The 27,170-nt window shown below is 48.7% G+C and overlaps 1 protein-coding gene across 3 annotated transcripts in view; it reads right to left on the bottom strand.

The window, feature by feature from the left end:
- The window catches only part of EFHD1 (EF-hand domain family member D1), a 49,387-nt gene that overhangs the window by 6,341 nt on the left and 15,876 nt on the right, over positions 1–27,170 (bottom strand). For all 3 annotated transcript variants that reach the window (XM_004033367.5, XM_019022242.3, XM_019022244.3), the window contains exons 2-3: positions 13,525–13,672; positions 4,052–4,186 (exon numbers count right to left, since the gene is read on the bottom strand). In XM_004033367.5, the coding sequence (XP_004033415.2) occupies positions 4,052–4,186; positions 13,525–13,672 (283 nt within the window). The remainder of the gene's footprint in view (positions 1–4,051; positions 4,187–13,524; positions 13,673–27,170) is intronic.

Raw genomic sequence — 27,170 nt, 5'->3', positions numbered from 1 at the left:
AGATCCCAGAAAAAAAGACATTCCCTAACCTCCCATGCAGCCAGGAGTCACCAGGTTTGGTCAAACAGGATGTGATCAGAAACTATTTGCAACCAACATGATGGCCTTCAAATGAAGGGGCACGCCTTTCCCGTGCCTGAAGTCACCTCACACTTGAAACCAAACCCAGTTCATAACTTTTCCTCCTCAAACCACAGCCATTCTGGGAATAGGGGAAGGCCAGGCTTTTTTTTTTTTTTTTCCTTTGAGACATGGTCTTGCTCTGTTGCACAGGCTGGAGTGCAATGGCGTGATCTCGGCTCACTGCAACCTCTGCCTCTGGGTTCAAGCGATTCTCATGCCTCAGCCTCCCAAGTAGCTGGGATTACAGGCGCATGCCACCATGCCTGGCTAATTTTTGTATTTTTAGTAGAGACGGGGTTTCACCATGTTGGCCAGGCTGGTCTCAAACTCCTAATCTCAAGTAATCCTCCCACCTCACCCTCCTAAAGTGCTGCGATTACAGATGTGAGCCACCGCAATTGGCCTGGGAGGCTGGTCTTGATGAAAAATATCATCAACTCCCCTCCTTACAAACCTCATGGCACTTATCTCCCTCCTCCAATGGAGTGGTGATGAACACTGAGACTTCTAGAGAATTCTCAGTTTGTCTCCTCCTCCTCCCTAGTCTGGTTGTCCCTACCCTTATTGGACCCACAATTCTTCTCAGGACATCTGTGAAAACTTCCCTGAGTCTAAACTGTCCCCAGGCAAGTGTGTCCTGGTAGTGCCCACCCCGATCACGTCAAGGCCCTGCTCAAACACTCAAGGGCTCCCCTGCACCTGCGGCTGTGCATTGGAATCATGTCACAGCTCCATCGACTACACGTTTCCTGAAACCCACCTTGGAGAAATCCCAGGTGGATGTGGGTGGGCCTGGGAAGCCGGTGTGCAGGTGGTTCTAACACTCAGCAGTCGGGGGAAGGCCTGACCTTCCCAACCAGGTGCCCAGAGAGGAGCTCCTCTCAGCCTCAGGGAGGCTGGAGCTCTCTGTCCAATAGCGTCTAGTGTAGCTGGGAGCCATCCTATCTCAGAGTCATAGACCACATGTGCCATGGTGTGCCAAAGGGTGGCAAGTGCCGGCCCAGTTTCCTGACCGCCATATTCTTTCTTTCTTTTCTTTTCTTTTCTTTTCTTTCTTTTCTTTCTCTCTTTCTTTCTCCTTCCTTCCTTCCTTCCTTTCTTTTCTCTCTCTCTCTTTTTTTTTTCTTTTGAGGTGGAGTCGCGCTCTGTCACCCAGGCTGGAGTGCAGTGGCACGATCTCGGCTCACTGCAGCCTCCGCCTCCCAGGTTCAAGCAATTCTCCTGCCTCAGCTTTCCAAGTAGCTGGGATTACAGGTGCGCGCCACCACACCCAGCTAATTTTTGTATTTTTAGTGGAGATGGGTTTCACCATGTTGGCCAGGCTGGGGTCACCATATTTGCATCTTGGCTTTCACCTCCGGCCATGTCACCAGCCCTGCTCCCTCACACATCCTGTATCCTCACATTGGGACGCCTCTCCAGCCTCCAGACATGCCTCACCCTCTATGCCTTGGAGCCTTCCACTTGCTGTTCCCACGATCACAACGCCCTCCCTTCCTTGATTACAAGGTGAATCCCCATTCATCTCGGAACATCTGTCACAAATGGCGGCTCCTTTATGGCCCTCTCCCAAATCCAGTGACGATGCCCTCCATTTGTCATCCACGCAAATGTTTATTGAGGGCCATTATACACCAAGCACTGTAATTACAAAGATATCATACCTACTCTGCCTTTGAGTCTGGGTGAGGAGGCAGACCTATAAACATAACGAGCTGTAAGAATTTTTATTGTCATTCTTTTCATCTTTTCTCCAGTTATAAAAATAATGCACACTCATTGTAAAACATTACAAAAATATAAAATAAGTCCCTCTGACAAAACTATTACTAATACTTTGGCATATAATGATCCAGGTTGGATTTCATGTTTACAAAATTAGGTTTCCAGCATATTGTCTTGCTTGATTTATTCTGGACATCTGTCCACACGGACACGCAGCGCATCTCATTTTTTTTTTTTTTTTTTTTTGAGACGGAGTCTCGCTCTGTCACCCAGGCTGGACTGCAGTGGCGCGCATCTCATTTTTTGACAGCTGCAGAGTGTGCAAATGTGTGGGTATATCACAATGAACTCACTTCCCTGATAATGGAAGTTTTGGTTATTTCTAATTTTTCTCCATAACTAACAATATTGTATGAAAATCCTTGTCCATACATGTATGTGCATTTGCATAGGTACGGTGGCTCACGCCTGTTATCCCAGCATTTTGGGAGGCGGAGGCAGGCAGATCATGAGGTCAGGAGTTTGACACCAGCATGGCCAATATCGTGAAACCCTGTCTCTACTAAAAATACAAAAATTAGCTGGGCGTGGTGGTGGGCGCCTGTAGGCCCAGCTACTCAGGAGGCTAAGGCAGGAGAATTGCTTGAACCTGGGAGACAGAGGTGCCAGTGAGCCGAGATCGTGCCACTGTACTGCAGCCTGGGAGACAGAGTGAGACTCAATCTCAAAAAAAAAAAAAAAAAGAAGTCTTAAGAGGTAGAATTCTGGAAGGGAAAAATATAAAATGTGCATAGTTAGTTTCAAACTGCTTTACAAAAAGTTGGGTCAAAGTTGCAGTGAGCCAAGATTCTGCCACTGCACTCCAGCCTGGGTGGCAGGGCGACACTCCATCTCAAAAAATAAAATAAAATAAAAAGCTGGGTTAATTTATACTTTTACCAAAAGCATCTAAGGGTGCCTTGAAAAGATAAATTATAACACCACTTCCATGTGTACTAGAGGCACACAGAAGAGGATGGACAGTCAGGGAAAGCAGCCCAGGGGAGGGAACTCTTCAATGTGGGTCTGGATGAAGCAGAGTTTTCTAGGCAGAGGCATTTGGGTAGGGCGTTCAGGCAGAGGGGACAGCAGATCCAGTTGGGAAAGGTGTGGCAGCATTTGCAGGGGGTGGATGAGGCTGAAGCAGGGATCAGAGCCAAATCATAACAGGTCTTGAATACCCAGATAAGACATTCCCAGACACTCAAACCTACTTCAACTAGAGCACGTATCACCTTGCACTGGAGCAGTGGACTGAAAACTGTCCTGCTAAGCTCGGGCTCTCAACCCTAGCACCTCTCCCAAGGCATCATAAGACATCTGCATGTTATATACTCAATGGATGGAGAAGACCCATCCCTGCAAAATAGCCCTTCCCTCCTCTCTACCCTCTCTGTGTCATTGTGGCACTTGCTTTCTTCACTGGACTATGTGTGTGCCCTGGGAAGGGCAACAGTTATGACCACTTCGCCTTTAGAAAGGAGTTGTATCTTAGAGCTCAACGTGGTGCCCAGCTTTGCTGGAGATGGGCTGAATCAATGTTAAGTCAGGAAGGAAGGACCAAACCACTTTCATTATTGGACACATGGTGCCAGTGTTTAAGGTGCAGTGAGTGGTTGGCTTGTCCCCGACACTGTCAGATGAGAGCACTGGGCTTTCAGCATGGCAGAGAGATGATGAAATCTGTCTCCAAGCAGCCTCAAAGAGAAGTAAGAATTTAGTCCTGCTTAGGGGACTGGGCAGGCCAGGATATGTCACCAAGGCACTCTTGTCTCTGGGCAAGCTTCCAGAATAAACTAAAACAAAACTCCACAAGAGTCCCAACAGCCCATACCACCTACGAAGGGCTCACAGTGAGCCAGGCACTTCCTAAATGCTTTCATGTACATGAACTCATTTAATCATTCAGGCAATTCTATTGTCACCCCTCCATCATACAGATGAAGACACTGAGGCTCAGAGTGGACAGGGTAGGGAGATGGAGGAGGCAGAGTCTGAACTCAGGTGGACTGGCACCCACTTGCTGGTTGGCAGAGGACTTGGAGGACCCTCCTGGTCTGTTTCTACAGGTGTGCTCTGCTGAGATGAAAATGACAGCTGCAGTCTGGTGGGCAGCGTGAAGGCTGGGAGTGGTTGCTCCTCACAGAAGGAACTAAGCACCTACCTTGGCTTCAAAGAAGTTCTTGGCACCTTTGACACCCTCCAGGGCCACATCGATCTCAGAAAGCTTTGCCAGCGCCATCAGCCCACTGTCCTCCTGCAGCTCCCCTGCCGCGGCCTTGTGGAAAATGAGCAGGAACTACAGGGGAAAGAAAGAAGGGAACCAGAGTCAGTCTCACTGACAGATTCATAACCAGCCCTCTGGTCCAAGCTGAAGTCACTCTGCCAATCACTTAAGAAAGATGTTTATGTGTGCATGTGGCAAATTACTTTTTTCCCTCATCAGACTGTCAAAAATGAAAACATGCCCATTTTTCCCAAGGCTATAGGGAAATGGGCACCCTCATATTTATTTGAGAGTGTAAACCGATTCAAACTTTTTTTTTTTTTGAGGCAGAGTCTCGCTCTGTTGCCCAGGCTGGAGTGCAATGGCATGATCTCGGCTCACTGCAACCTCTGCCTCTGGGCTCAAGCGATTCTCATGTCTCAGCCTCCCAAGTAGCTGGGATTACAGGTGTGTGCCACCATGCACAGCTAATTTTTATATTTTTGGTAGGGACGGGGTTTCGCCATGTTGGCCAGGTTGGTCTCAAACTCCTGACCTCAAGTGATCTGTCCGCCTCGGCCTCCCAAAGTGCTGGGATTACAGGCGTGAGCCACTGCCCACCACCCTCAAATTTTTATTTTTTTCTTTTTTATTTATTTAATTTTTTGAGATGGAGTTTCACTCTTGTTGCCCAGGCTGGAGTGCAATGGTGCGATCTCAGCTCACCGCAACCTCTGCCTCCCAGGTTCAAGCGATTCTCCTGCCTCAGCCTCTCGAGTAGCTGGGATTACAGGGATGCGCCACCATGCCTCGCTAATTTTTTTGTATTTTAGTAGAGACGGGGTTTCTCCATGTTGGTCAGGCTGGTCTCAAACTTCTGACCTCAGGTAATCCGCCTGCCTCGGCCTCCCAAAGTGCTGGGATTACAGGTGTGAGCCACCGCACCCAGCCTATTTATTTATTTTCTTGAGACAGGGTCTCGCTCTGGAGTGCTGTGGTGTGTTCATAGCTCACTGCAACCTTGACCTCCTGGGCTCAGGTGGTCCTATGCCCTCCGATTCCTGAGTAGCTGGGACCACAGGCGTGTGCCACCACACCTGGCTAATTTTTTTTTTTTAATTTGTAGAGACAGGGTCTTCTACGTTGCCCAGGCTGGTCTCAAACTCCTGGTCTCAAGTGATCCTCCTGCCTCAGTCTCCTAAAGTGCTGAAATTACAGGTGTGAGGCACTGTGCCTGGCCTTGATGGGCACTTTGGAAATGTTTACTGAAAATAAGATGCTTTTTGCCTTCCAACCATTAATTCCACTGGTGGGAATTTATCCTTCAGAAACATTCCTACAATGGTTTAAACATTATCTATGAAAGTAAAAAATTAGCAGCATCCTAGTTTACAGTGATGAAAGAAAAATCAAATAAACCTGTATATACTATTTTTTAAAAACTAAATAATTTAGTATTTCCAATGGTTTTTTAACAACTTGTATTTTTCTTGTGTGTCTCATTTTTGCATTAGATTGTTTGCCTTTCTTACCATTTGCTAAAGATCTTCATAGAACCTGGTATGTTTCAAATATTTTAGCTCTATCACTTGCCTTTTAAGTATGTTTATGCTAATTTTCAACTTTCAAAAATTTTACATAGAGTGTTATGCTTAGAAAAACCTTCCTCAGCACCAAGGTTATACAAACAACCACCTATGTTTTGTCTACAACTTTTATGGCTTCTTTTTTTTTAACCATGTAAATATTTAATCTCTGAAATTTATTTTTATTTATCATGTGAGGTTAATCATTAACCTTATTTTCTTCCAAATGGTTGGTTAGTAATCCTTGCATCATTTGTTGAATAATCCACCCTCCTCCTCCAGATTCAAAATGTGACCTGAATTAATTAATCTTCAGGCTTCCAAAGAACAAACTTTTAAATAAATAAATTGGTCAACCTTTTTTTTTTTTTTGAGATGGAGTCTTGCTCTGTTGCTCAGGCTGGAGTGCAATGGCTCGATCTCGGCTCACTGCAACCTCTGCCTCCTGGGTTCAAGAGATCCTCCCGCCTCAGCCTCCCAAGTAGCTTGGATTACAGGAGCGTGACACCACACCTGGCTAATTTTTGTATTTTTAGTAGAAATGGGGTTTCACCATGTTGACCAAGCTGGTCTTGAACTCCTAGCCTCAGGCCTCCCAAAGTGCTGGGATTGCAGGCATGAGCCACCATGCCCAGCTATAAATTGGCCAAACTTAAATGGCAATTTCCCCATCTTCCTGTCCTCTCCCAAGGCAATTTTGTGGCTTTTTTAGTTCTCTTCTTTAAACAACTGCTATCTAAGCTTCATGACTTATTTTTCCATATGGAAAGAATATAAACTGATATGTTCCAAGCCATCATCGAAAGAGGCTCTCTCCAGGTTTTCAGGTGCTACCTAAAATGTATGCACCCACAGGAAAATTGCAGGTTTCCAGGCCTTTTTTCATAACCCTCTTCCCTAAAAGAATGCCTTCTCGCCAGGTGTGGTGGCTCACGCCTGTAATCCCAGCACTTTGGGAGGCCAAGGCAGGTGGATCACGAGGTCAGGAGTTCGAGACCAGCCTGACCAACATGGTGAAACCCCGTCTCCACTAAAAATACAAAGATTAGCCGGGCGTGGTGGTGCCTGCCTATAATCCCAGCTACTCAGGAGCCTGAAGCAGGAGAATCGCTTGAACCCAGGAGGTGGAGGTTGCAGTGAGCCGAGGTCGTACCATTGCACTCCAGCCTGGGCTACAGAGCAAGACTCTGTCTCAAAAAAAAAAAAAAAAGCCTTCTCAAAAGGGAAAAGAACACTACTTAAAGTACAGTGATAGGTTAGGCAACTTCTACAGGCCTTCCAAATCCTCACTTGAGTATCATTACTGCCAAGGCTCTCAATCCCCAGAGGGAAGTGTGTTTCATGCCGGTGAGAGGCTCAACCACCGCATCCCCGAAATGCCTTGTAAGACACCCTCTTCCTATTGCTCTCTTCAGGGTCCTAACGCCACCATGGATATTGTCAAATACAAAGCAAGAGACACAGCAAGATGCCACGGAGAGGCCGACGGTCAGCCATGTTCAACCACCTGCAGCTTCAAACTCTCTCACTAGAGGCCGGCAGAGACTCAGTTTGCTGTGGATTATCAGAACCTGAACATTGACTTGAAAGAAGACAGGCCCCTTGGAGGAGGCCAGGCCCCCCAAGAATAGGTTGGAGGTCAAGGGGATGGTGACACAGGGGTGGAAAAGATCGAAGCAGCAGACTTCAGGGCTGCGGATGAGAGGCATGTGGAGAGAGGGACTGACATACTGGTCGCTCCGTGCCCTGCTATCCTTAAATCATTTCCTTCACAGAAGGCCCCACCTCATTGCTCCACGAGGCAAAGAGAACAGGCAGCCCCACCAGGCCAGTGCTCTCTGGGACCCAGACAGGCAGCTGTGAAAAGATGGAGCGCTGGCTGGGCGTGGTGGCTCACACCTGTAATCTCAGCACTTTGGGAGGCTAAGTCGAGCGGATCACCTGAGGTCCGGAGTTCAAGACCAGCATGACCAACATGGTGAAATCCCATCTCTACTAAAAATGCCAAAATTAGCCGGGCATGGTGGTACACAACTGTAATCCCAGCTACTCGGGAGGCTGAGGCACGAGAATCGCTTGAATCTGAGGGGTGGAGGTTGCAGTGAGCCGAGATCACGCCACTGCACTCCAGCCTGGGTGACAGAGTGAAACTGTGTCTCAAATAAATAAATAAATAATAAAATAATAAAACAAAATATTTTTTAAGAAAAGACAGAGCACCATCCCCAGCCAGTGCCCACCCAGGTGACCTCAGGGACTCTCGCCATCCCCGAGGCTTGGCCTTCTCAAATCCAGAGTGGAGATGACAGTTTACGGACGGGCTTCATGAACTGGAAACATGAGGGAAAGCTCTCCTCACGGGTCCCTTCCCCAGAGCTGTTTCCTCTGAAACCTCAGGTCTGGGGCAGATCCAGACTGCATCCGCTCACTGTGCCAGGTCAGCAGGTGACCAGCAGCATCCCTGTCACACCTCAGGGGTACCCCCTACCCCAGCCAGTTAAAGAAGGGAAAAAACTCAGCTCAAGCTGAAAGCGCCCAGACTTCCATGAAGCATGCCAGACATTTCCATTTAATTTTGTTACAATCACCAACCGCCCTAAATGACAATTTATCCAACTGCCCAGCCTTGTTTGTCTTCCTATTTATAGTCCACAAAGCCGGGCATGTGGTAGAAGAATTGGAAACTGTCCTAGCTGTGACTGTGAAGAAAGAGGGGGAGGGAAGGAGAGGTAGAAAACAAAGAGACAGCAAGAGAACTAACAAAGCTAAAAAGCCCTTTCACACGCAAGCTACGGATGCTTCTGATACACTCAGGGAATTTTTAACTTCATGGCTGCGGCTGATGATGCAAACACTCCCACGGTACTAGTTAGAACTCTTAGGTTGCAAGTGACATAAATAAACTTGTTCACTTAAGCAAAAAGGAGGTATTCATTATTTAAAATAGATGTCTCGGCCAGACACAGTGGCTCACACCCATAATCCCAGCACTTTGGGAGGCCAAGGCGGGTGGATCGCCTGAGGTCAGGAGTTTGAGACCAGCCTGGCCAACATGGTGAAACCCTGTCTCTACTAAAAAGAAAAATACAAAATTAGCCGGGTGTGGTGCTGCATGCTTGTAATCCCAGCTACTTGGGAGGCTGAGGCAGGAGAATCGTTTGAACCCGGGAGGTGGAGGTTGCAGTGAGGTGAGATTGCACCATTGCACTCCAGCCTGGGCAGCAAGAGCAAAACTCCGTCTCAAAATTAATTAATTAATTAATTAATTAAAATAAAATAAGACGTCTCAAAAACCCAAGGACGAGACACAGTGGCCTGGAGGAGGACTGGAACTGGGAGAGGCAAAGCTCTTAGGACTGGAGGCAAGATTCCCCCTCCATCTCTCATGCCGGTCCGCATGGTAGAAAGTGGGCACCCCACATTGCATTATCCTTCCAAGAACAGCCATCTGCAGAGCCAATCCGGAGCACTTCAGCTCCAATTTCAAAATCCCGAGAGAATTCGATTGGCCTGGTCAGACCAGCGGTCCATCCATGGTCTGATCAACCATGACCAGGCAGGCGGGCGGCCCAGCACAGCCAGGCTCCAGGGGCCACTGTATTCGTCTGCTTGGGCTGCCCTAACAAAATTGTGCAGTCTGGATGGCTCACACAACAGAAATTTATTTTCTCACAGTTTCAGAAGCTGGAAGTGCAAGAACAAGGTGGCAGCAAATATGGTTTCCAGTTAGGAATGTCTTCCTAGCTTGTAAAAGGCACAGAAAGAGAACTTAGTTTTCACAATGGTCACAATAGTGGGGAGAGCTATTCACACCGCTATTTTAAAGACACAAACACTGAGGCTCAGAAGTAAAAGATCTCACTCTGGGGACCTAGCTTTGTGTAGTAGACTGAGCCCATGCTCTTTTCAGTCTGTGAACACAGCCCTGGTCCACTAGGGCCTTGAGCAGAGGTGGAAACCAGCACGGTGAAATAATGGAACAGGAAAGTATGAGTGGCAGCATGTGCTTACACTCCCAAGGCCTGCAGCCTGATGCAGCTACTAGAGATGGGACTGGGCTTGGAACTGACAAAGGGTAGACTGTGAAGGTCCCTGAAGCTCTGGAACGGGGGTGCAAACCAATCACAAGAACCCTTTGGAGATTTCCAAGCCTCTGATGTCTACCATCTGCTGGCCAAACCAGCAGCTAGCCAAAAGCTAACCAAGCATCATGGATTCAGGGAGGAGCACCTGCAGTTGGCCCCTGAGTACAACGGGGCAGAAGGGGGAATGCATCTTAATTCATTTGGCAATTGCAAGCCACGAAACACCCTCTCAGCTCCTGTTCCCAGAGCTCACCACAGCTCTCTCCCCAGAATCTACTCCAAAGCTTCACCAAGGCAAAAGTCTCTGCCTTCTATACTCCAGGGGTATTCAGGCTGGAAAGAGCCAGTACCCCAGCAGGAGCCAAACAGGGCAGCTGTGAAGACAAGTGTGGTGGTGATAGGGCAGGCTGAGTGGCACTGAGGCCACAGCCCACATTCAGCAAATCCAGATCTCTGTGGCCCTTCAGCTCCTTGGCTCTGGCACGCAAAGCTGGATGAGATCATCCAGAGGGTCATGCCCAGCCCTGTGAATTGTATCTCAGGTTCAGCAAAGGTGGAAGATTCTGGAGCTGATTTATAGAAGCAAGGGACAAGCCCTGTTCATCATGGCTGAGGGAGGGGCTTGTGGCTGCCAGTTCTGCTGCAGACCTCCAGGAAGAACTTCTAGCCTAGACAGACCAATGCTTGACCCAAAGTCTCACATCAGAAACCAGGGCGCTAGTTGGGTGTGGGGGCTCATGCCTGTAATCCCAACACTTTGGGAGGCTGATGTGGGAAGATTGTTTGAGCCCAGAAGTGAGAGGCTGCAGTGAACTGTGAAAAAACCAGGGTGCCAGTACTCCAATGTTTCTGGAATAACCTTAAACACCAGGAAGCAGGGACAGTCCTCTACTCCCAGCTCCTAAGGGCTGAAGCTGAGACATGACTGAGACTTCAGATGCTCTGAGCCTTTAATTTGATATTATCATCAAAATTATTATAATAGGCCAGGTGCAGTGGCTCACGCCTATAATCCCAGCACTTTGGGAGGCCAAAGCAGGTGGACTGCCTGAGGCCAGGAGTTCGAGACCAGCCTGGGCAACACAGTGAAACCCTATCTTTACTAAAATTACAAAAGTTAGCCAGGCATGATGTCATGCGCCTGTAGTCCCAGCTACTCAGGAGGCTGAGGCAGGGGAATCGCTTGAACCCAGGAGGTGGAGGTTGCACTGAGCCGAGATCGCACCACTGTACTCCAGTCTGGGCAACAGAGTGAGACTCTGTCTCAAAAAAAAAAAAAAGTTAATATAATACAGGTGCCAAATGACACATCTAGAGGCCTTCTGATAAAACTCATAAAGACACATCTAACACATGAAATTCCCTTCCCTGTGGGGTGGCATCCTTGCCATGGAAGACACCTGATAGTCTTGAGACATTGCCCCTAAAATAGAAATGGCTTTCTCACAGACGTTCTTAGCCATTTGGGGATCAGCTGTGAATGCTATATGCACTCTTCCTGGTGGGATGCCAGTATCTCAAAATTTTGCCTGCAATTTCAGAGGTTCAAAGACCAAGTCCATTCTTGGACTATTGGTGAGGGGGCTCCACAGGCACAGAATAAGACCCTTTATAAAATTACTTTTGAAAAAATTAGCCAGGTGTAGTGGTACGTGCCTGTGGTCCAGCTACTCAGGAGGCTGAGGTGGGGGGATCACTTGAGCCTGGGAGATAAGGGTTGCAGTGAGGTAAGACTATACCACTGCACTCTAGCCTAGGCAACAGAGTGAGACTCTGTCTCAAAAAATTAAAAAATAGGCCGGGCGTGGTGGCTCACACCTGTAATCCCAGCACTTTGGGAGGCCGAGGCAGGCGGATCACGAGGTCAGGAGACCGAGACCTTCCTGACTAACATGGTGAAACCCCGTCTCTACTAAAAATACAAAAAATTAGCCAGGCGCGGTGGAGGCGCCTGTAGTCCCAGCTACTCGGGAGGCTGAGGCAGGAGAATGGCATGAACCCAGGAGGCGGAGCTTGTAGTGAGCCGAGATCGTGCCACTGCACTCCAGCCTGGGTGACAGAGCGAGTCTCCATCTCAAAAAAAAAAAAGAAAAAAAAAACTATTTTGGGGATGGCCACAGTGGCTCACACTGTAATCCCAACACTTTGGGAGGCCAAGACAGGAAGATTGCTTGAACCCAGGAGTTTGAGACCAGCCTGGGCAACAAAGTGAGTCCCTGTTTCTATAAACAACAACAAAATTTTTTTTAATAAAAAATAAACGATTTTTGCATGCTATAAAAATAAAAAGTAGCTAGGCAAGGTGGCTCATGCGTATAATCCCAGCACTTTGGGAGGCTGAGTCGGAGACCAGCCTGGGCAACATAGCAAGACCCTATCTCTACAAAAAATTTTTTTAAATTAGCCGGGCATGGTGGTACATTTCTGTAGTCCCAGCTACTCAAGAGGCTGAAGTGGGAGGATGGGTTGATACTGGGAGTTTGAGGCTGCAGTGAGCTGTGATCACACCACTGCATTCTAGCCTGGGCAACAGAGCAACCCTGTTTCAAGTAAATAAATAAATAAATGAATAAACAATGAAAACGAAAATATAAAGAAGTATTATTCTCAAAATTACTGGGCAAGGTGGCTCACGACTGTAATCCCAGCGCTTTGGGAGGCAGAGGCAGGAGAATCGCTTGAGGCTGAGTTGGAGACCAGCCTGGACAACACAGTGAGACCTCATCTCTACAAAAAATTTAAAAAATTAGCCAGGTGTGGTGGTATGTGCCTATAGTCCAAGCTACTCAGGAGGCTGAGGTGGGAGGATCAATGGAGACTAGAAGGTCAAGGCTGCAGTGAGCCATGATTGAGGAATTGAGGATTAAGCCACTGCACTCCAGCCTGGGTGATAAGCAAAGAAGATGCATTATTGTATATTTCAAAATAACTAAAAAGAATAGACTGTTTCAAACACAAAGAAATGATAAATGTTGGAGGTGATGGGTACCCAGATTACCCTGACTTGGTCATTACACATTGTATGCTTATATCGAGATATTACATGTAGGCCAGGCTCGGTGGCTCACGCCTGTAATCTCAGCAATTTGGAAGGCCGAGGCAGAGGATCACTTGAAGCCAGGAGTTTGAGACCAGCATGGTCAACAAGGCAAAACCCCATCTCTACGAAAAATACCAAAATTAGCCAGGCCTGGTGGCACACTGTAATCCCAGCTACTTGGGAGGCTAAGGCACAAATCGCCTGAACTCAGGAGGTGGAGGTTGCGGTGGGCTGAGATCGCACCATTGCACTCCAGTGTGGGCAACAGAGTGAGACTGTCTCAAAAAATAATAATAATAATAAATAAATCACATGTCCCCCATAAATATGTACAACTATTATGTATCCATAACAATTAAAAATAAAAAATTTTAAAAATATGTTGAAAAATGAAAAGCTTTAATATATAAAAAAGCATAACATTATAAAAGCACCAACATTTTGCCCCCATAAATATCCACTATGAATATTTTGGTGAACATCCGCCAAATTTCTTATTATTTTACTCAAATGAGGTTATACTACTACCCATGCTGCTTTTTCCAGGCCAGCACTGGGGTTAGCTATCTCCTAAAAGGTATTTTTGAAAGCGGAATTGCAGGTTAGATACGCAAACAGCGCTCTGGAGAGGCCAAACCCATTTGTGCTCCAGGAGGCTGTACACTTGAAGGTCCTCTCAGGGGCACCCCACAGGGGCTCAGGGCCACAGCAGGCAGGTACCTCCCGGAAGCTGAGCTTGCCATCGAAGTCCTCATCCACCTCCTTGATCATGCTCTTCAGGCCCAGGTGGGTCTGGGGGGCCCCCAGCTTCTCCATCATCAGCTTCAGCTCCATCAGGTCGATGAAGCCATCCCGCCCAGCGTCATACCTGCAGGGTCAAAGGAATGCATGACCGGGATGAAAGGACACTCGTTAGTCTCCCAAACATGTAATTCCTTTGGCTTCATTCATTGAAAAATGACTCAAATACCTCCCGCTCTGCGAGGCCAATGTGGGTCACCTGCTCCAGAGGAACCCCTCTCTCCTCAGAGCGCTTCAGGGCTTTGTATGACTCAAAGCAGATCTTGTACTACCTGTTGGTTTTCATGTCTTTTATCTCCTCAACTAAACCATAATTTCTGGAGGGTGAGAAACATGCTTTGTTTACCTTTATTTCCCCCAGTTTCAGTCAACAAACATCAAGTGAGCACCTCCTCCTAATGCTGGACACTGGAGGGGTTGCAGGAGCTGGCCCCTGACGCCCAGCACGTTCACAGGGAAGGGCTGGCAATTCCAGGAGCCTCCTCCTGGTCACTGCCCCTGGTTCTCTCCCACAGCCATTCCCAACAGCCCGCCTTTCCGTCCCAGGTCTAGGGAGGTTGCTTCCCACCCCCGTGTGCGGAATCATGACTCTGGCTCATGATTCCCCTCTCATTCGCTCGTCTTGTCTCCAGCTCTGAACGGCCATGTCTACCAAGAGGGCTCTGACTCTGTCCTCTAACAGGGCCGCCCCTCTGCTGACTGGCCCCCCAGCCCCCAGCCAGGAAACAAACCCAGCCTCACCAGGTGGGACTGGGCCTCTCCCGTCCTGGCCCAGCCATCTTCAGCCCTGTGTGCTCTGCTTCCTCCAAGCCACTTCCCCCATTACAGGATTTCTCCACAGACCCCCTGGCTCTCCTCCCTTCAAGCATTTCCCGCCACCCAGAGACCCCTTGTTGCTTAGGTATGAACACCTTGCTCTAAAAACAAATCAGTTTACAACAGCCAAAAGGTGGAAACAACGCGGGTGTCCGCGGACAGATGAAAGGAGAAACGAAACGGGGTATATCCAGCCAGGCGCGGTGGCTCATGCCTACAGGCACTTCAGGAGGCCGAGGCGGGCGGATCACCTGAGGTCAAGAGTTCGTAGACCAGCCTGGCAAACATGGTGAAACCCTGTTTCTACTAAAAATACAAAAATTAGCTGGGCATGGTAGTGCACGCCTGTAATCCCAGCTACTCGAGTGGCTGAGGTGGGAGAGCTGCTGGGAGGCGGAGGTTGCAGTGAGCCGAGACTGCACCACTGCACTCCAGGCTGGGTGACAGAGCGAGACTCTGTCTCAAAAAAAAAAAAAAAAAAAAGTGGGGGGGGGGGTATAGCCGTATATCCATACAATGAAATATAGTATGTTTATACAAGGGAATATTATTTGGCAATAAAAAGGAAGGGAAGGCTTACACACGGGTGAACCTTGAGGGCATTCTGCTAAGTGAAACAAGCCAGCCACAAAAAGGCAAATGCTGTATGGTGCCACTTCTGCGATGTTCTTACACTAGTCGAATTCATAGAGACAGAAAGTGGATGACTGGTTGCCAGGGGCTGGGAGAGAGGGGCATGGGAGTTAGTGTTCAATGGATAGAGATTCAACTTGAGATGAGAAAAAGGTTCTGGCGATGGATGGTGGTGATGGCAGCACGATAATGTGAATGTACTTAATGCTGTCCACTTACGTGGTTAAAGTGGTCAGAGGTTTTGTTTTTTTTTTTTTTTTTTTTTTGAGACAGAATCATGTTCTTTCACTCAGGCTGGAGTGAAGCTGCACGATCTCTGCTCACTGCAACCTCTGCCTCTCAGGTTCAAGCGATTCTAGTGTCTCAGCCTCCCAAGTAGCTGGAATTATAGGTGTGCGCCACCACACCCAGCTAATTTTTGTTTTGTTTTGTTTTTGAGACAGAGTCTGGCTCTGTCACCCAGGCTGGAGTGCAGTGGCACAATCTCAGCTCACTGCGACCTCTGCCTCCTGGGTTTAAGCGATTCTCCTGCCTCAGTCTCCCAAGTAACTGGGATTACAAGTGTGTGCCACCACACACAGCTAATTTTTGTATTTTTAGTAGAGATGGGGTTTCACCATGTTGGCCAGGCTGGTCTCGAACACCTGACCTCACATGATCCACCCACCTTGGCCTCCCAGAGTCTTGGGATTACAAACATGAGCCACTACACCTGGCCTGGTCAATTTTATGTTAAGTGCATTTTACCACAAATTTTAAAAAATTAAATAAATAAGGCTGGGTATAGTATCATATGCCCACCCGTAGTCCCAGCTACTTGGGAGACTGGGGTGGGATGGTCACTTGAGCCCAGGAGTTTGATTGCATTCAGCCTGGGCAATGTAGTGAGACCCCATCTCTTAAAAAAATAAAGAGGCCTGGCGCAGTGGCTCACACCTGTAATCCCAATACTTTGGGAGGCCAAGGCGGGTGGATCACGAGGTCAGGAGAACAAGATCGAGACCATCCTGGCTAACACGGTGAAACCCCGTCTCTACTAAAAATACAAAAAATGAGCCGGGCGTGGTGGCAGGCACCTGTAGTCCCAGCTACTTGGGAGGCTGAGGCAGGAGAATGGCATGAACCCGGGAGGCAGAGATTGCAGTGAGCCGAGATCATGCCACTGCACTCCAGCCTGGGTGACAGAGCGAGACTTCGGCTCAAAAAAAAAAAAAAAATAAATAAATAAAATAAAATAAATAACACAAATTTAAAAATTAAAATAAGTAAATCAGGCTTCCTCACTGATCTGGTTTGGATCTGCATCCCCACCAAATCTCATGTCGAATTGTAGTCCCCAGTGTTGGAGGTGGGACTTGGTGGGAGGCGGTTGGATCACGGGGGTGGATTTCTCATGAATGGTTCAGCACCATCCCCTCGGTGCTGTTCTCGTGATAGTGAGTGAGTTTTTGCAAGACCTGGTTGTTCAAAAGTGTGCAGCACTTCCCCGCTTGCTCTGTCTTGCTCCTGTTCCGGCCATGTGAAGTACTGCTCCCCCTTCACCTTCTGCCATGGTTGTAAGTTTCCTGAGGCCTCCCCAGAAGCCAAGCACACGCCGCCATGCTTCCGGTACAGCCTGCAGAACTGTGCATGAGCCAATTAAGGCATTTTTCTTATAAATTAGTTAGTCTCAGGTTTTTCTTTATTGCTGTTTGAGAACTGACTCATCCACTCATTACCCGTCTGCATTCTCCCCAACACAGCCTCAGTAACAAAAACCCACCATTATTGAGAACAACCACTACCTGCCAAGAAATGTAGCCTGTGGGCACCTAGGAATCTAGTGCTGTGGGCTGGCAGTAGTTAAGGCTCCCAAGGTCAGGCTGGAGAGGAGGCCCAGGAATCTCTGACAGGCTCCCTTCCAGCCACAGTGGCCAACTCGTGCCATTCCTCCCCCCCAGCCACCCCCTCCCTGCCCTCCTCTGTGGTCCTCCTGTACCCAGGAGCTCAGGGAGCCACCTGCTTCCTCCACGGCTCTCCAATAGCACCCACTGTCCATCCTTCTCCGGGACTTAGCATCCACCACCTTCCTCTGGTGGGTGCTTCTATTTTTATTTCTTGTGGTTTTTTTTCTCAGTGCCCTCACTTTAACAGTGTGCTGGCTACTTCTTACTCAAGCAGCTCTGTGCTCAGTGCAGCCTCCTTGCTGGCAGAGCTACATTGCAAAGCACTAAAGGACACAGTCAAGATCACTGGGTGGCTGTTGGTGAGCTTTGAGGAACCGTGAAGGATGAGACAGGTGTTCCAGATCTGGAAACAAGCAAGGTGCTTCTGGGTTTCCCAGGATCTAGTGTTGCCAGAGGACGGTCTGTGAGCACTTTAAGAAGGGAAGCAACAATTTCCATGGGTTCACTGAAAATGACTTGAGGATGGACCTCACTTCCCTGTTTTCTAAGTTTTTTTTAAAGGACAGCTTTATTGAGATATAATTAACATACCATAAAATTCACTGTACAGTGTATTAATTTTTAGTATATTCAGGTTGTGCCAACATCATTACCATGTAATTCCAGAACATTTGCCTCACCCTAAAAAGAAACTGATACCCATTAGCAGTCATTCCCCACTCTCCTCTTGCCACCCCTACCCCCCCAGCAACTACTAGCCTTTCTGTCTCTATGGATTTGCCTCTTGTGGACATTTTGTAGCCCAACAATATTCCACTGTATCAATATACCACACTTCGTTTCTTCACTCATCAGGTGATGGACATTTTGTTGTTTCCACCTTTTGGCTCTTATGAATAGTGTTGCCTTGAACATTCATATACAAGTGTTTGGACATATATTTCCATTTTCTTGTGTATATACCCAAGATTGGATGCTGGGTCACATGCTTATTTGGTTGTGAAACGTTACTGTCAAGTTGATCTAACAGAAAACCACAGCTGACCTGATGTCACCACTCAGGGTGAGCAATGCCCTCTAGCAGGCCCTTATGGGGAAGATAAACAAGTATGGATACAATTAGGCGGACTGGCTGTTAGTTAAAGCCACCTGGAAAGGGTGCTGACTCTCAGATTTGCTGGTGACACAAAGTTGGGGCAGAATCTAGGCCCAAAAGATCTCAGCAAGCTGGTGTGATGTCCACAGATAAAATATAGCAAAGAAAAATGCAAGGTCCTGGCTGGTTGCAGTGTCTCATGCCTATAATCCCAGCACTTTGTGAGGCCAAGGTGGGTGGATCATCTGAGGTCAGGAGTTCGAGACCAGCCTGACCAACATGGTGAAACTCCGTCTCTAATAAAAATACAAAAAAATTAGCCAGGCATGGTGGCACATGCCTGTAATCTCAGCTACTCAGGAGGCTGAGGCAGAAGAATCTGTTGAACCCGGGAGGCAGAGGTTGCAGTGAGCCGAGATCGCGCCACTGCACTCCAGCCTGAGTGACAGAGTGAAACTCAGTCTCAAAAAAAAAAAAAAAAAAGAAAGAAAGAAAAATGTAAGGTCCTAAACAAAGAATTACCATAGGATCCAATGGATGTCTGGACACTAGTATTCTTTTTTTTTCTGAGATGGAGTTTCATTCTTGTTGCCCAGGCTGGAGTGCAGTGGCGCGATCTCAGCTCACTGCAACCTCCACCTCCCGGGTTCAAGTGATTCTCCTGCCTCAGGCCTCCCGAGTAGCTGGGATTACAGGCGCCCACCACCATGGCCGGCTAATTTTTTGTATTTTTAGTAGAGACAGGGTTTCATCATGTTGGCCAGGTTGGTCTTGAACTCCTGACCTCAGGTGATCCGCCCGCCTCGGTCTCCCAAAATGCAGGTATTACAGGCGTGAGCCACCATGCCTGGCTGACACTAGTATTCTTAGCAGCATTATTCACAGTCACCAAAAGGTAGAAACAACCCAAATGCCCATTGACAAAATGTGATCTATACAAACAATGGAATTTCATTCAGCAATGAAAGGGAAGTGAACTCTGACCCATGCTCACAGGCTACAACATGGGTGAACCTTGAAGACATTGTGCCAAGTGAAATAAGCCAGTCGCAAAAAGGGCACCTCATTGTATGAATTCACTTATCAGGTCCCTAGAGTAGTCAAAATCATCGAGACAGAAGTAGAATGGTGACTGTGAAGGGCTGGGGAGGTGAATGGGGAGTTAGTGTTGAATGGGGACAGAGTTTCAGTTTAGGAGGGTGAAGACATTCTGGAAATGGACGACAGTGATGGTTGCATAATAATGTCAATGTTGTTGCCACTGAACTCTATGCTTAAAAATGGTTAAAAATGGTGAATTTTGCTGGGTGCAGTCAGTCTTGCCTGTTATCCCAGAACTTTGACAGGCCCAGGCAGGAGAATCACTTGAGCCTAGGAGTTTCAGACCAGCCTGGGCAACAAAACAACACCCCATCTCTACAAAAAAATTAAGAAAGTACCTGAATGTGGTGGCCCACATCTGCGGTCCCAGCTACTCGGGAGGCCGAGGGGGGAGGATCACTTGAGCACAAGAGTTTGAGGCTACAGTGAGCTGTGATCACTCCAGCCTAGATGACAGCATGCGACCCTGTCTCAAACAAAACAAAACTGCTAAATTTCACATTATGTATATCTCACCACATTTTTTAAAAAATGCAAGGTACTGGCTGGGAGTGGTGGTGCATGCCTCCAATCCCAGCACTTTGGGAGGCTGAGGTGGGAGGATTGTTTGAGCCTAGGAGTTCAAGACAAGCCTGGGCAACATAGTGAGACCCTGTCTCTTCAAAAATATAAAAAAATTAGCAAGGCATAGTGGCATGTGCCTGTGGTCCCAGCTCCTCAGAAGGCTGAGGCAGGGGGATCATTTCAAGCCTGGGAGGTCGAGGCTGCAATGAGCTGTGTTCGTACAACTGCACTCCAGCCTGGGTGACAGAGTGAGACTCTGTCCCAAAACAATTAAAAAAAAAAAAAAAAGCAAGGTCCTAAAACTAAGACCCCCACAGACTGACTTCCCCAGCACAGGTTTTGAGAGAATGGCGCTCACTTGCACCTGTGACCACACCTTCAGGGGACTGGGACCCTACAGTGAGTCAGGGAGGCTGCCAGAAAACTCATGGGCGAAATAAATCATAGTGGCAAGTACAAAAAGTCCTGAATCCTGAATGCAGGGGCCACAGTCCTACCCACCTCATCATGGTCTGCCCCACTCCACGCAGACCTCACACTTCAGGGAGGCCATGGGCCTGGTCAGTGGGAAGCAGCCAAGAAGACAAATGGACTTAAGACCCCACACAGGCAGGGCGCGGTGGCTCACGCCTGTAATCCCAGCACTTTGGGAGGCCGAGGCGGGTGGATCACGCGGTCAGGAGATTGAGACCATCCTGGCTAACACGGTCAAACTCCGTCTCTACTAAAAATACAAAAAATTAGCCAGGCATGGTGGCAGGCACCTGTAGTCCCAGCTACTTGGGAAGCTGAGGCAGGAGAATGGCGTGAACCCGGGAGGCGGAGCTTGCAGTAAGCCGAGATCATGCCACTGCGCTCCAGCCTGGGTGACAGAGCAAGATTCCGCCTCAAAAAAAAAAAAAAAGACCCCACACAAGGACAGGACAGGGGTGGAAGGAACAAGTGGGATCTGGCAAAGAGCTGCCTTCAGATGTTGCCCAGGGGCCCAAAGCCTGCCAGAACTGGGCTCTGTGCATGGAAATGGGTGAGACAGACTTCAGCTAAGTGCAAGGAAGTGCCTTCTGGCAAAATGGCCAACTGGAACTAGACCTGAGAAGTAAAGAGAGCTTGCACAAACCGGCTGGGAGGGACAGTCTCTGTTACACGGAGTCCCAGTCAAAGTAAACAGGTTCAGTGTGGAACTTTCCAGAGCCTTCCGTATGTGTCCAAAACTTACAAGAGGGAAACAGAGCACACAGACTCATCTGACCACATAGTCCTCTGCATTTGGGGATTTTCCGTTGAGAAGACGCACCTTGGCAATGCGGTTTTTCAAGGAAACCCTCTGAGAAGCACTTCTCTGGTCAAGTCAGCCTTAGAAGGGGTGGCCCAGTTAAATGACCACTAAGGGCAGGTACAGTGGCTTGAACCTGTAATCCTAGCTACTCCAGAGGCTGAGGCAGGAGGACTGCTTGAGCCCAGCAGGTCAAGTCCAGCCTGGGCAACACAGTGAGATCTATCTCTTAAAAAAGAAAAACATGACCACTAAGGTGCCTTCAGTGCCAAGAGTCTGGATAAATGTCTTCTGCCCACCGCTCACTGCCCAGCACACATAGCGTGTTCCAACAGAATTCGCAGAACAGGCTGAAGTGATCAATGTGGTGCATATGACACGCCAATCATTTGGGACATGAACAAAGAGTGAAGCGAGTAAGGGAGGAACTGAAAAGCCTGGGTGTAAGGAGACAGCAGCACCCAGGAACAGGAGATAAACTGACTAGGCAGATGGGAGGATAAGTAAAGGTCAGGGAATAGGCAGGAATCTGTCCTCAGCTGGGAGAGGAAGCACCAGGGAGACGGCTTCCCAGCCCACATAAGCCGGAGCTAGCACAGCCTCCCGCAGACACAGAGGGGCTGTCACATGTGAGGGACAAGAGGCTCTCCCCAACACAGGGAGGGGGATGAGAAAAGCCATCTTCTGGCAGGGCACGGTGGCTCACGCCTGTAATCCCAGCACTTTGGGAGGCTGAGACGGGAGGGTCAACTGAGGTCAGGAGCTGAAGACCAGCCTGGCCAACATGGCGAAACCCTGTCTCTACTAAAAATAGAAAAAACTAGCCAGGTGGGGTGGCGGATACCCACACCTGTAATCCCAGCTACTCGGGAGGCTGAGGCAGGAGAATTGCTTGAACCCAGAAGGTGGAGGTAGCAGTGAGTCAAGACTGTGCCACTGCACTCCACCCTGGGTGACAGTGAGACTCTGTCTCAAAAAAAAAAAAAAAAAAGAAAAAAGAAAGAAAGAAAGAAAAGAAAAGTCATCCTTTTACCTCTGGGGTTCGAACTGAGAGGAGTCTAGAAGACTTGGGAAACCTTCCTTTCAGGCCCCAAAGCCTGCAACGTTCTCCAGGCCTAACAGAAAAGGTCAAATGTGTCAGAAAAGACCTTGGCAAGCTCGGGGCAATATTGAAGGAATTCCAACTTCTTTTTTTTTTTTTTTTTTTGAGACGGAGTCTCGCTCTGTCGCCCAGGCTGGAGTGCAGTGGTGCGATCTCAGCTCACTGCAACTTCTGCCTCCCGGGTTCAAGTGATTCTCATGCCTCAGCCTCCCGAGTAGCTGGGATTACAGGTGCCCACCACCACACCAGCCTAATTTCTGTATTTTTAGTAGAGACAGGGTTTCTCCATGTTGGTCAGGCTGGTCTCCAACTCCTGACTTCAGGTGATCCGCCTGCCTCGGTCTCCCAAAGTGCTGGGATTACAGGCCTGAGCCACCGGGCCTGGCCCCAACTTCTTTAAACGGGCAAGAAAATTTGGTTCAATTCCTTTGGAGAGAATGTGCTGGGAAACAGAAGCCCACTAGCCCAGTGGGCAAGTCCCATAGAAGGAAAAGGGCCATTGGTGCTCTGCTGAGAGCCACCAGCTGGGTACAGGAATAAAGTGAGTGTGGAGATATGACCATGCAATGTGGAGGGGAGAAGGGCAAGAGAGAAAGGAATCCTGAGCCAACCACCTACTTCAATCCCAGCTGCTCAGTCAGGGCTGCTTTCTTTTGTTCCTGCTGGAAGCATCAGCCAAGTTTCCTTTATTTAAGTCGTGGCAGGACTCTAAAGCTACCACAGGCCGGGAGCGGTGGCTCATGCCCATAATCCCAGCACTTTGGGAGGCCAAGGTGGGCGGATCACTTGAGGTCAGTAGTTGAAGACCACCTGGCCAACGTGGTGAATCCCCATCTCTACAAAAAATACAAAAATTAGCTGGACCTGGTGGTGCGTGCCTGTAATCCCAGCTACTCGAGAGGCTGAGGCAGCAGAATTGCTTGAACCTGGGAGGCGGAGGTTGTGGTGAGCCAAGATCATGCCACTGCACTCCAGCCTGGGCGACAGAGTGAGACTCCATCTTGAAAAAAGAAAAAACCAGCTGGGCACAGTGGCTCATGCCTGTAATCCTAGCATTTTGGGAGGCCTAGGCGGGTGGATCACCTGAGGTTAGGAATTTGAGACCAGCCTGGCCAACATGGCAAAACCCTGTCTCTAATAAAAATACAAAAATTAGCCGGGCGTGGTGGTGGGTGGCTATAATCCTAGCTACTCAGGAGGCTGAGGCAGAAGAAACGCTTGAACCCAGGGGACAGAGGTTGCAGTGAGCCGAGATTACATCACTTCACTCTAGCCTGGGCAAAGTGTGAAACTCCGTCTCAAAAAAAGAAAAAACCAAACAAACAAACAAACAAAAAGTATAATAAAAAGAAAAAAAATAATAAAGCTACAACATCAGTGGCACCCCCTCTCCTATGGAGCCAGGATATATACACCAGAAACCTATCTTTCTCTCTTCAAAGTGACCCTTGGAGGGTTTGTCTAGTCACTTCCTTTAGGGCCTGGATTTGCAAGACAGGCAGGAAAAACCTCACATCTTCATCATCTCACTATTCTATCTGCTTCTCTCAAAATGCCTGATGTCTACCTAGGGCACTGCACACAACAGGGTTCCAAACATGTAGTAACTAAAACTGGTCGGCTTTGCAGTTCATGAGGCATTGTCTCATGTACTGATCCTTTTGATCTTCACAACAGTCCTGTGAAGAATTAATCACAGCCGCCTGCCTTTATGGTTGCCTGAGAGCTTAGAAGTGCCAGGCACTGTCCTAAATTACCTCACTGAACACAGCAGTGCTGTGAAGTGGTTATTAGTAGCCCCACTTCATAGACGGTGAAAACTGAAGTAAGTGAATTCCTGGGGATCAGAATGAACCCGGGGTTTCAAGCAGACGCTAAGCTTTCGAGTACAGTAGGAACGATGTGCCCGTGAACTTGGAAGGGGCTAGAGAAGGCACAGTGTGTGCTCAGTGTCCCCATGTCCAGGTCACTGTTGTAACTGTGAGAGTTAGACATTTGGCAATTATCTCTCCAGATGTAGACAGAAATGATAGGAGTCACGTTTCTGAATATTTGTGGATTCTGATTTTGGCCTCAAAGCATGGTCCCATGGCTACCGACATATGCAAAGGAATTCATTGTTCGCCAAGAGGAATGCTGATGTTGCCGCCTTGCAGACATTCAGAGAAACAGTCTCACCAGCCATACCCTTCAAATGAATGTCATCTGATGTAATCCTTCAAGGCTCCTCTGAGGGGTGTGGTGCTGTTTGGCTGATGGAGAAACAGGCCCACCAAGGTGGATCAGCCCAAGATCAGCAGGCCCAAGGAGGACCCCCAGCCTGACCCCCTAACCCGCAGCTCTGCCCCAGGCTGGGTGATATGGCCAGAGGAGTTGGGTTTTAGGGAAGTGAGACTTGATTTTCAGGTCAGTCCTCATAATGCCAAGGTTGCCCCTCCAAAATAGTTCACAAAGACAGAAACTGGAGTTAGGTATTTGTTTTGTTTGTTTGTTTTTTGAGATGGAATCTCCCTCTGTTGCCCAGGCTGGAGTGCAGTGGCGCAATCTCGGCTCACTAAAACATCCGCCTTCGGGGTTCAAGAGATTCTCTTGCCTCAGCCTCCTGAGTAGGTGGGACTACAGGACCCTGCCACCACACCTGGCTAATTTTTTGTATTGGAGTTAGGTATTTGAAAAGATAAAGGAAAATAGACAAGATAAAGAATCCTCAATGTGCTCATCACACAGGCAGGTGTGGCTGAAGGAAGCTGGGAGTGAGGGGCTCAGCCTCCCAGGTAGGGTCCAGGGCCAAACACACCGGGGGAAGGGGGAACACTTATCTTTAACCCGCTAGAAGGTTCTCCAAGCAACTGCAGTGTGAAAGCCCCTTAAGACAAGGCTACCTGCAAACAGATGATCTTATATCAAACTTTTGAGCCTCTGGGAAAGGCAAATGCAGGTGGATTTGTTTTCTTCATTCTTGAAAGGTCTGTTGCTCCCTCTCCTTCCATGAAAATGCTATCACATTCCTTGCAATTTGGAATCCAGCCATGTAGAAAGGGAACCCCACAGAATAGCACGCCTGGCACCCCTCCCCTGGGCAGAGATGCCCTTCCCAGCCCCAGAGCACCTGAAACCAGGAGGCCTGGGGAGGGAGGACGAACCTCAGTCCTGGAGGGAGGCCCTGGCCCCAGTGAGACCCCACAGAGCCCCAGCCCTGGGCCCAACTGACCGGGGCCTGCTTTCTCCCCACATGCTTGGCCTAACCCTGGATCCCTCCCTCCTTATTTCAAACGATCACCATCTTTCCTTTTTCTCCCCACAGCCTACATCTTTCAAATGCTGTCAGGCTTATTGGAGTCCCCTGAGCTCCCAGCTCCTTCTCTGCCAACATCTTAGCTCTTTTTTTCCCTATAATTTAAACTTTAATCCATATACATATATATTTTTAATTAAAGGCAATCCAGAATAGACCAGGTGTGGTGGCTCACACCTGTAATCCCAGCACTTTGGGAGGCTGAGGCGAGCAGATTGCCTGAGGTCAGGAGTTCAAGATCAGCCTGGCCAACATGGTAAAACCCCATCTCCACTAAAAATGCAAAAATTAGCCAGGCATAGTGGTGGGCATCTGTAATCCCAGCTACTTGGGAGGCTGAGGCACAAGAATTGCTTGAACCCGGGAGGCAGAGGTTGCAATGAGCCAAGATCGCACCACTGCACTCCAGCCTGGGCAATAGAGTGAAACTCAGTCTCAAAAAAAAAAAAAAAAAAAAAAAAAAAGGCAGCTGGGCATGGTGGCTCATGCCTGTAATCCCAGCACTTTGGGAGGCCGAGGCGGGCGGATCACCTGAGGTCAGGAGTTCGAGACCAGCCTGGCCAACATGGTGAAACCCTGTCTCTACTAAAAATACAAAATTAGCCGTGTGTGGTGGCGCATGCCTGTAATCCCAGCTACTCAGGAGGCTGAGACAGGAGAATCGCTTGGACCTGGGAGGCGGAGATTGCAGTGAGCCGAGATTGCACCACTGCACTCCAGCCTGGACAATGAGAAGGAAACACCTTCTTAAAAAAAAAAAAAAAAAAAAAGGCAACCCAGAACAGTAACAAAAAACTACCCGTAAAAAGACCCTGCACCCCTGTTTGCATCCTAGAGCTTCCTTGTGGACTTGTGGCCTTTTTCCATATTTTCCATTTTCTCAGTTCCTTTCATCTTTGTTATTGTTACTTTTTAGAGATAGGGCCTCGCTATGTTGCCCAGGCTGGAGTGCAGTGGCTATTCACAGGAGCAATCCCACTGCTGACCAGCACGGGAGTTTTGACCTGCTGCTTCTGACCCGGGCCAGTTCACCCCTCTTTAGGCAGCCTGGTGATCCCCCCTAACCCCACCTCCCCTCTTCGGAAGTCACCGTATTGATGCTGAGCTCAGTGTGGGCACCCGATGGGCACAGAGCACAGAAAGCCCAGAACTCTTGGGCTCAGGAGATCCTCCTAAGTGGCTGGAACTCCAGGCATGTATCACCACGCTCCGTCCCTTTCATCTTTATATTCTCCAGACTCTGTTAGGGGGAGACTCTGGTTCCACTGGCAGTTGGGATGATTCCAAACCAGCCCCACCACCCTCTTGGGAGAGACTTGGCCCCATCTGTAACTTGAGACTGCCATGAGCTTTGTGTGCCTTGCAGAGTGGTCGAGGGGCCCAAAGGAAATCATCCGCTTGCACAGGACACGGGCCCAGGTAAGCTATCGGTGAGGAGGCTATTTTTTTAAAGTAGCACCTGTCTGCGGTCATGAGGAAGCAGACAGTTCCCAGGGCTTCCACTCTAACAAGCTGCCCACACCCAACTTGTCCCAGACAGCCTCATCTTTAGCTTTCTGGGGAAAACCCAAATCCGCCACCTGCCATGGTCACTGTGCTGCCGCTCCACAAAGCCATTCCTGAGTGACTCTTAGGGCCCAGCCCTATCAGAGGATAAGGCCCGCCTCCCCAGGTCTCCTGGAAAAGGCTTCTCAACTCATCTACTAGTTGAGGCCACCACTGAGCGGTAGAGCGAGGCGCGACTGTGTGGGCCGCTTGACCATCTGCTGCTGTGCGTGCCCACTGCCTGGGAAAGCCCC

The sequence above is a fragment of the Gorilla gorilla genome, chromosome 11, assembly GCF_029281585.2.
Source record: "Gorilla gorilla gorilla isolate KB3781 chromosome 11, NHGRI_mGorGor1-v2.1_pri, whole genome shotgun sequence".
In the NCBI taxonomy this organism is placed as follows: Eukaryota; Metazoa; Chordata; class Mammalia; order Primates; family Hominidae; genus Gorilla; species Gorilla gorilla.
Note: the sequence above shows the minus strand (reverse complement) of the source record. Positions and strands in the feature narration are given on the sequence as shown.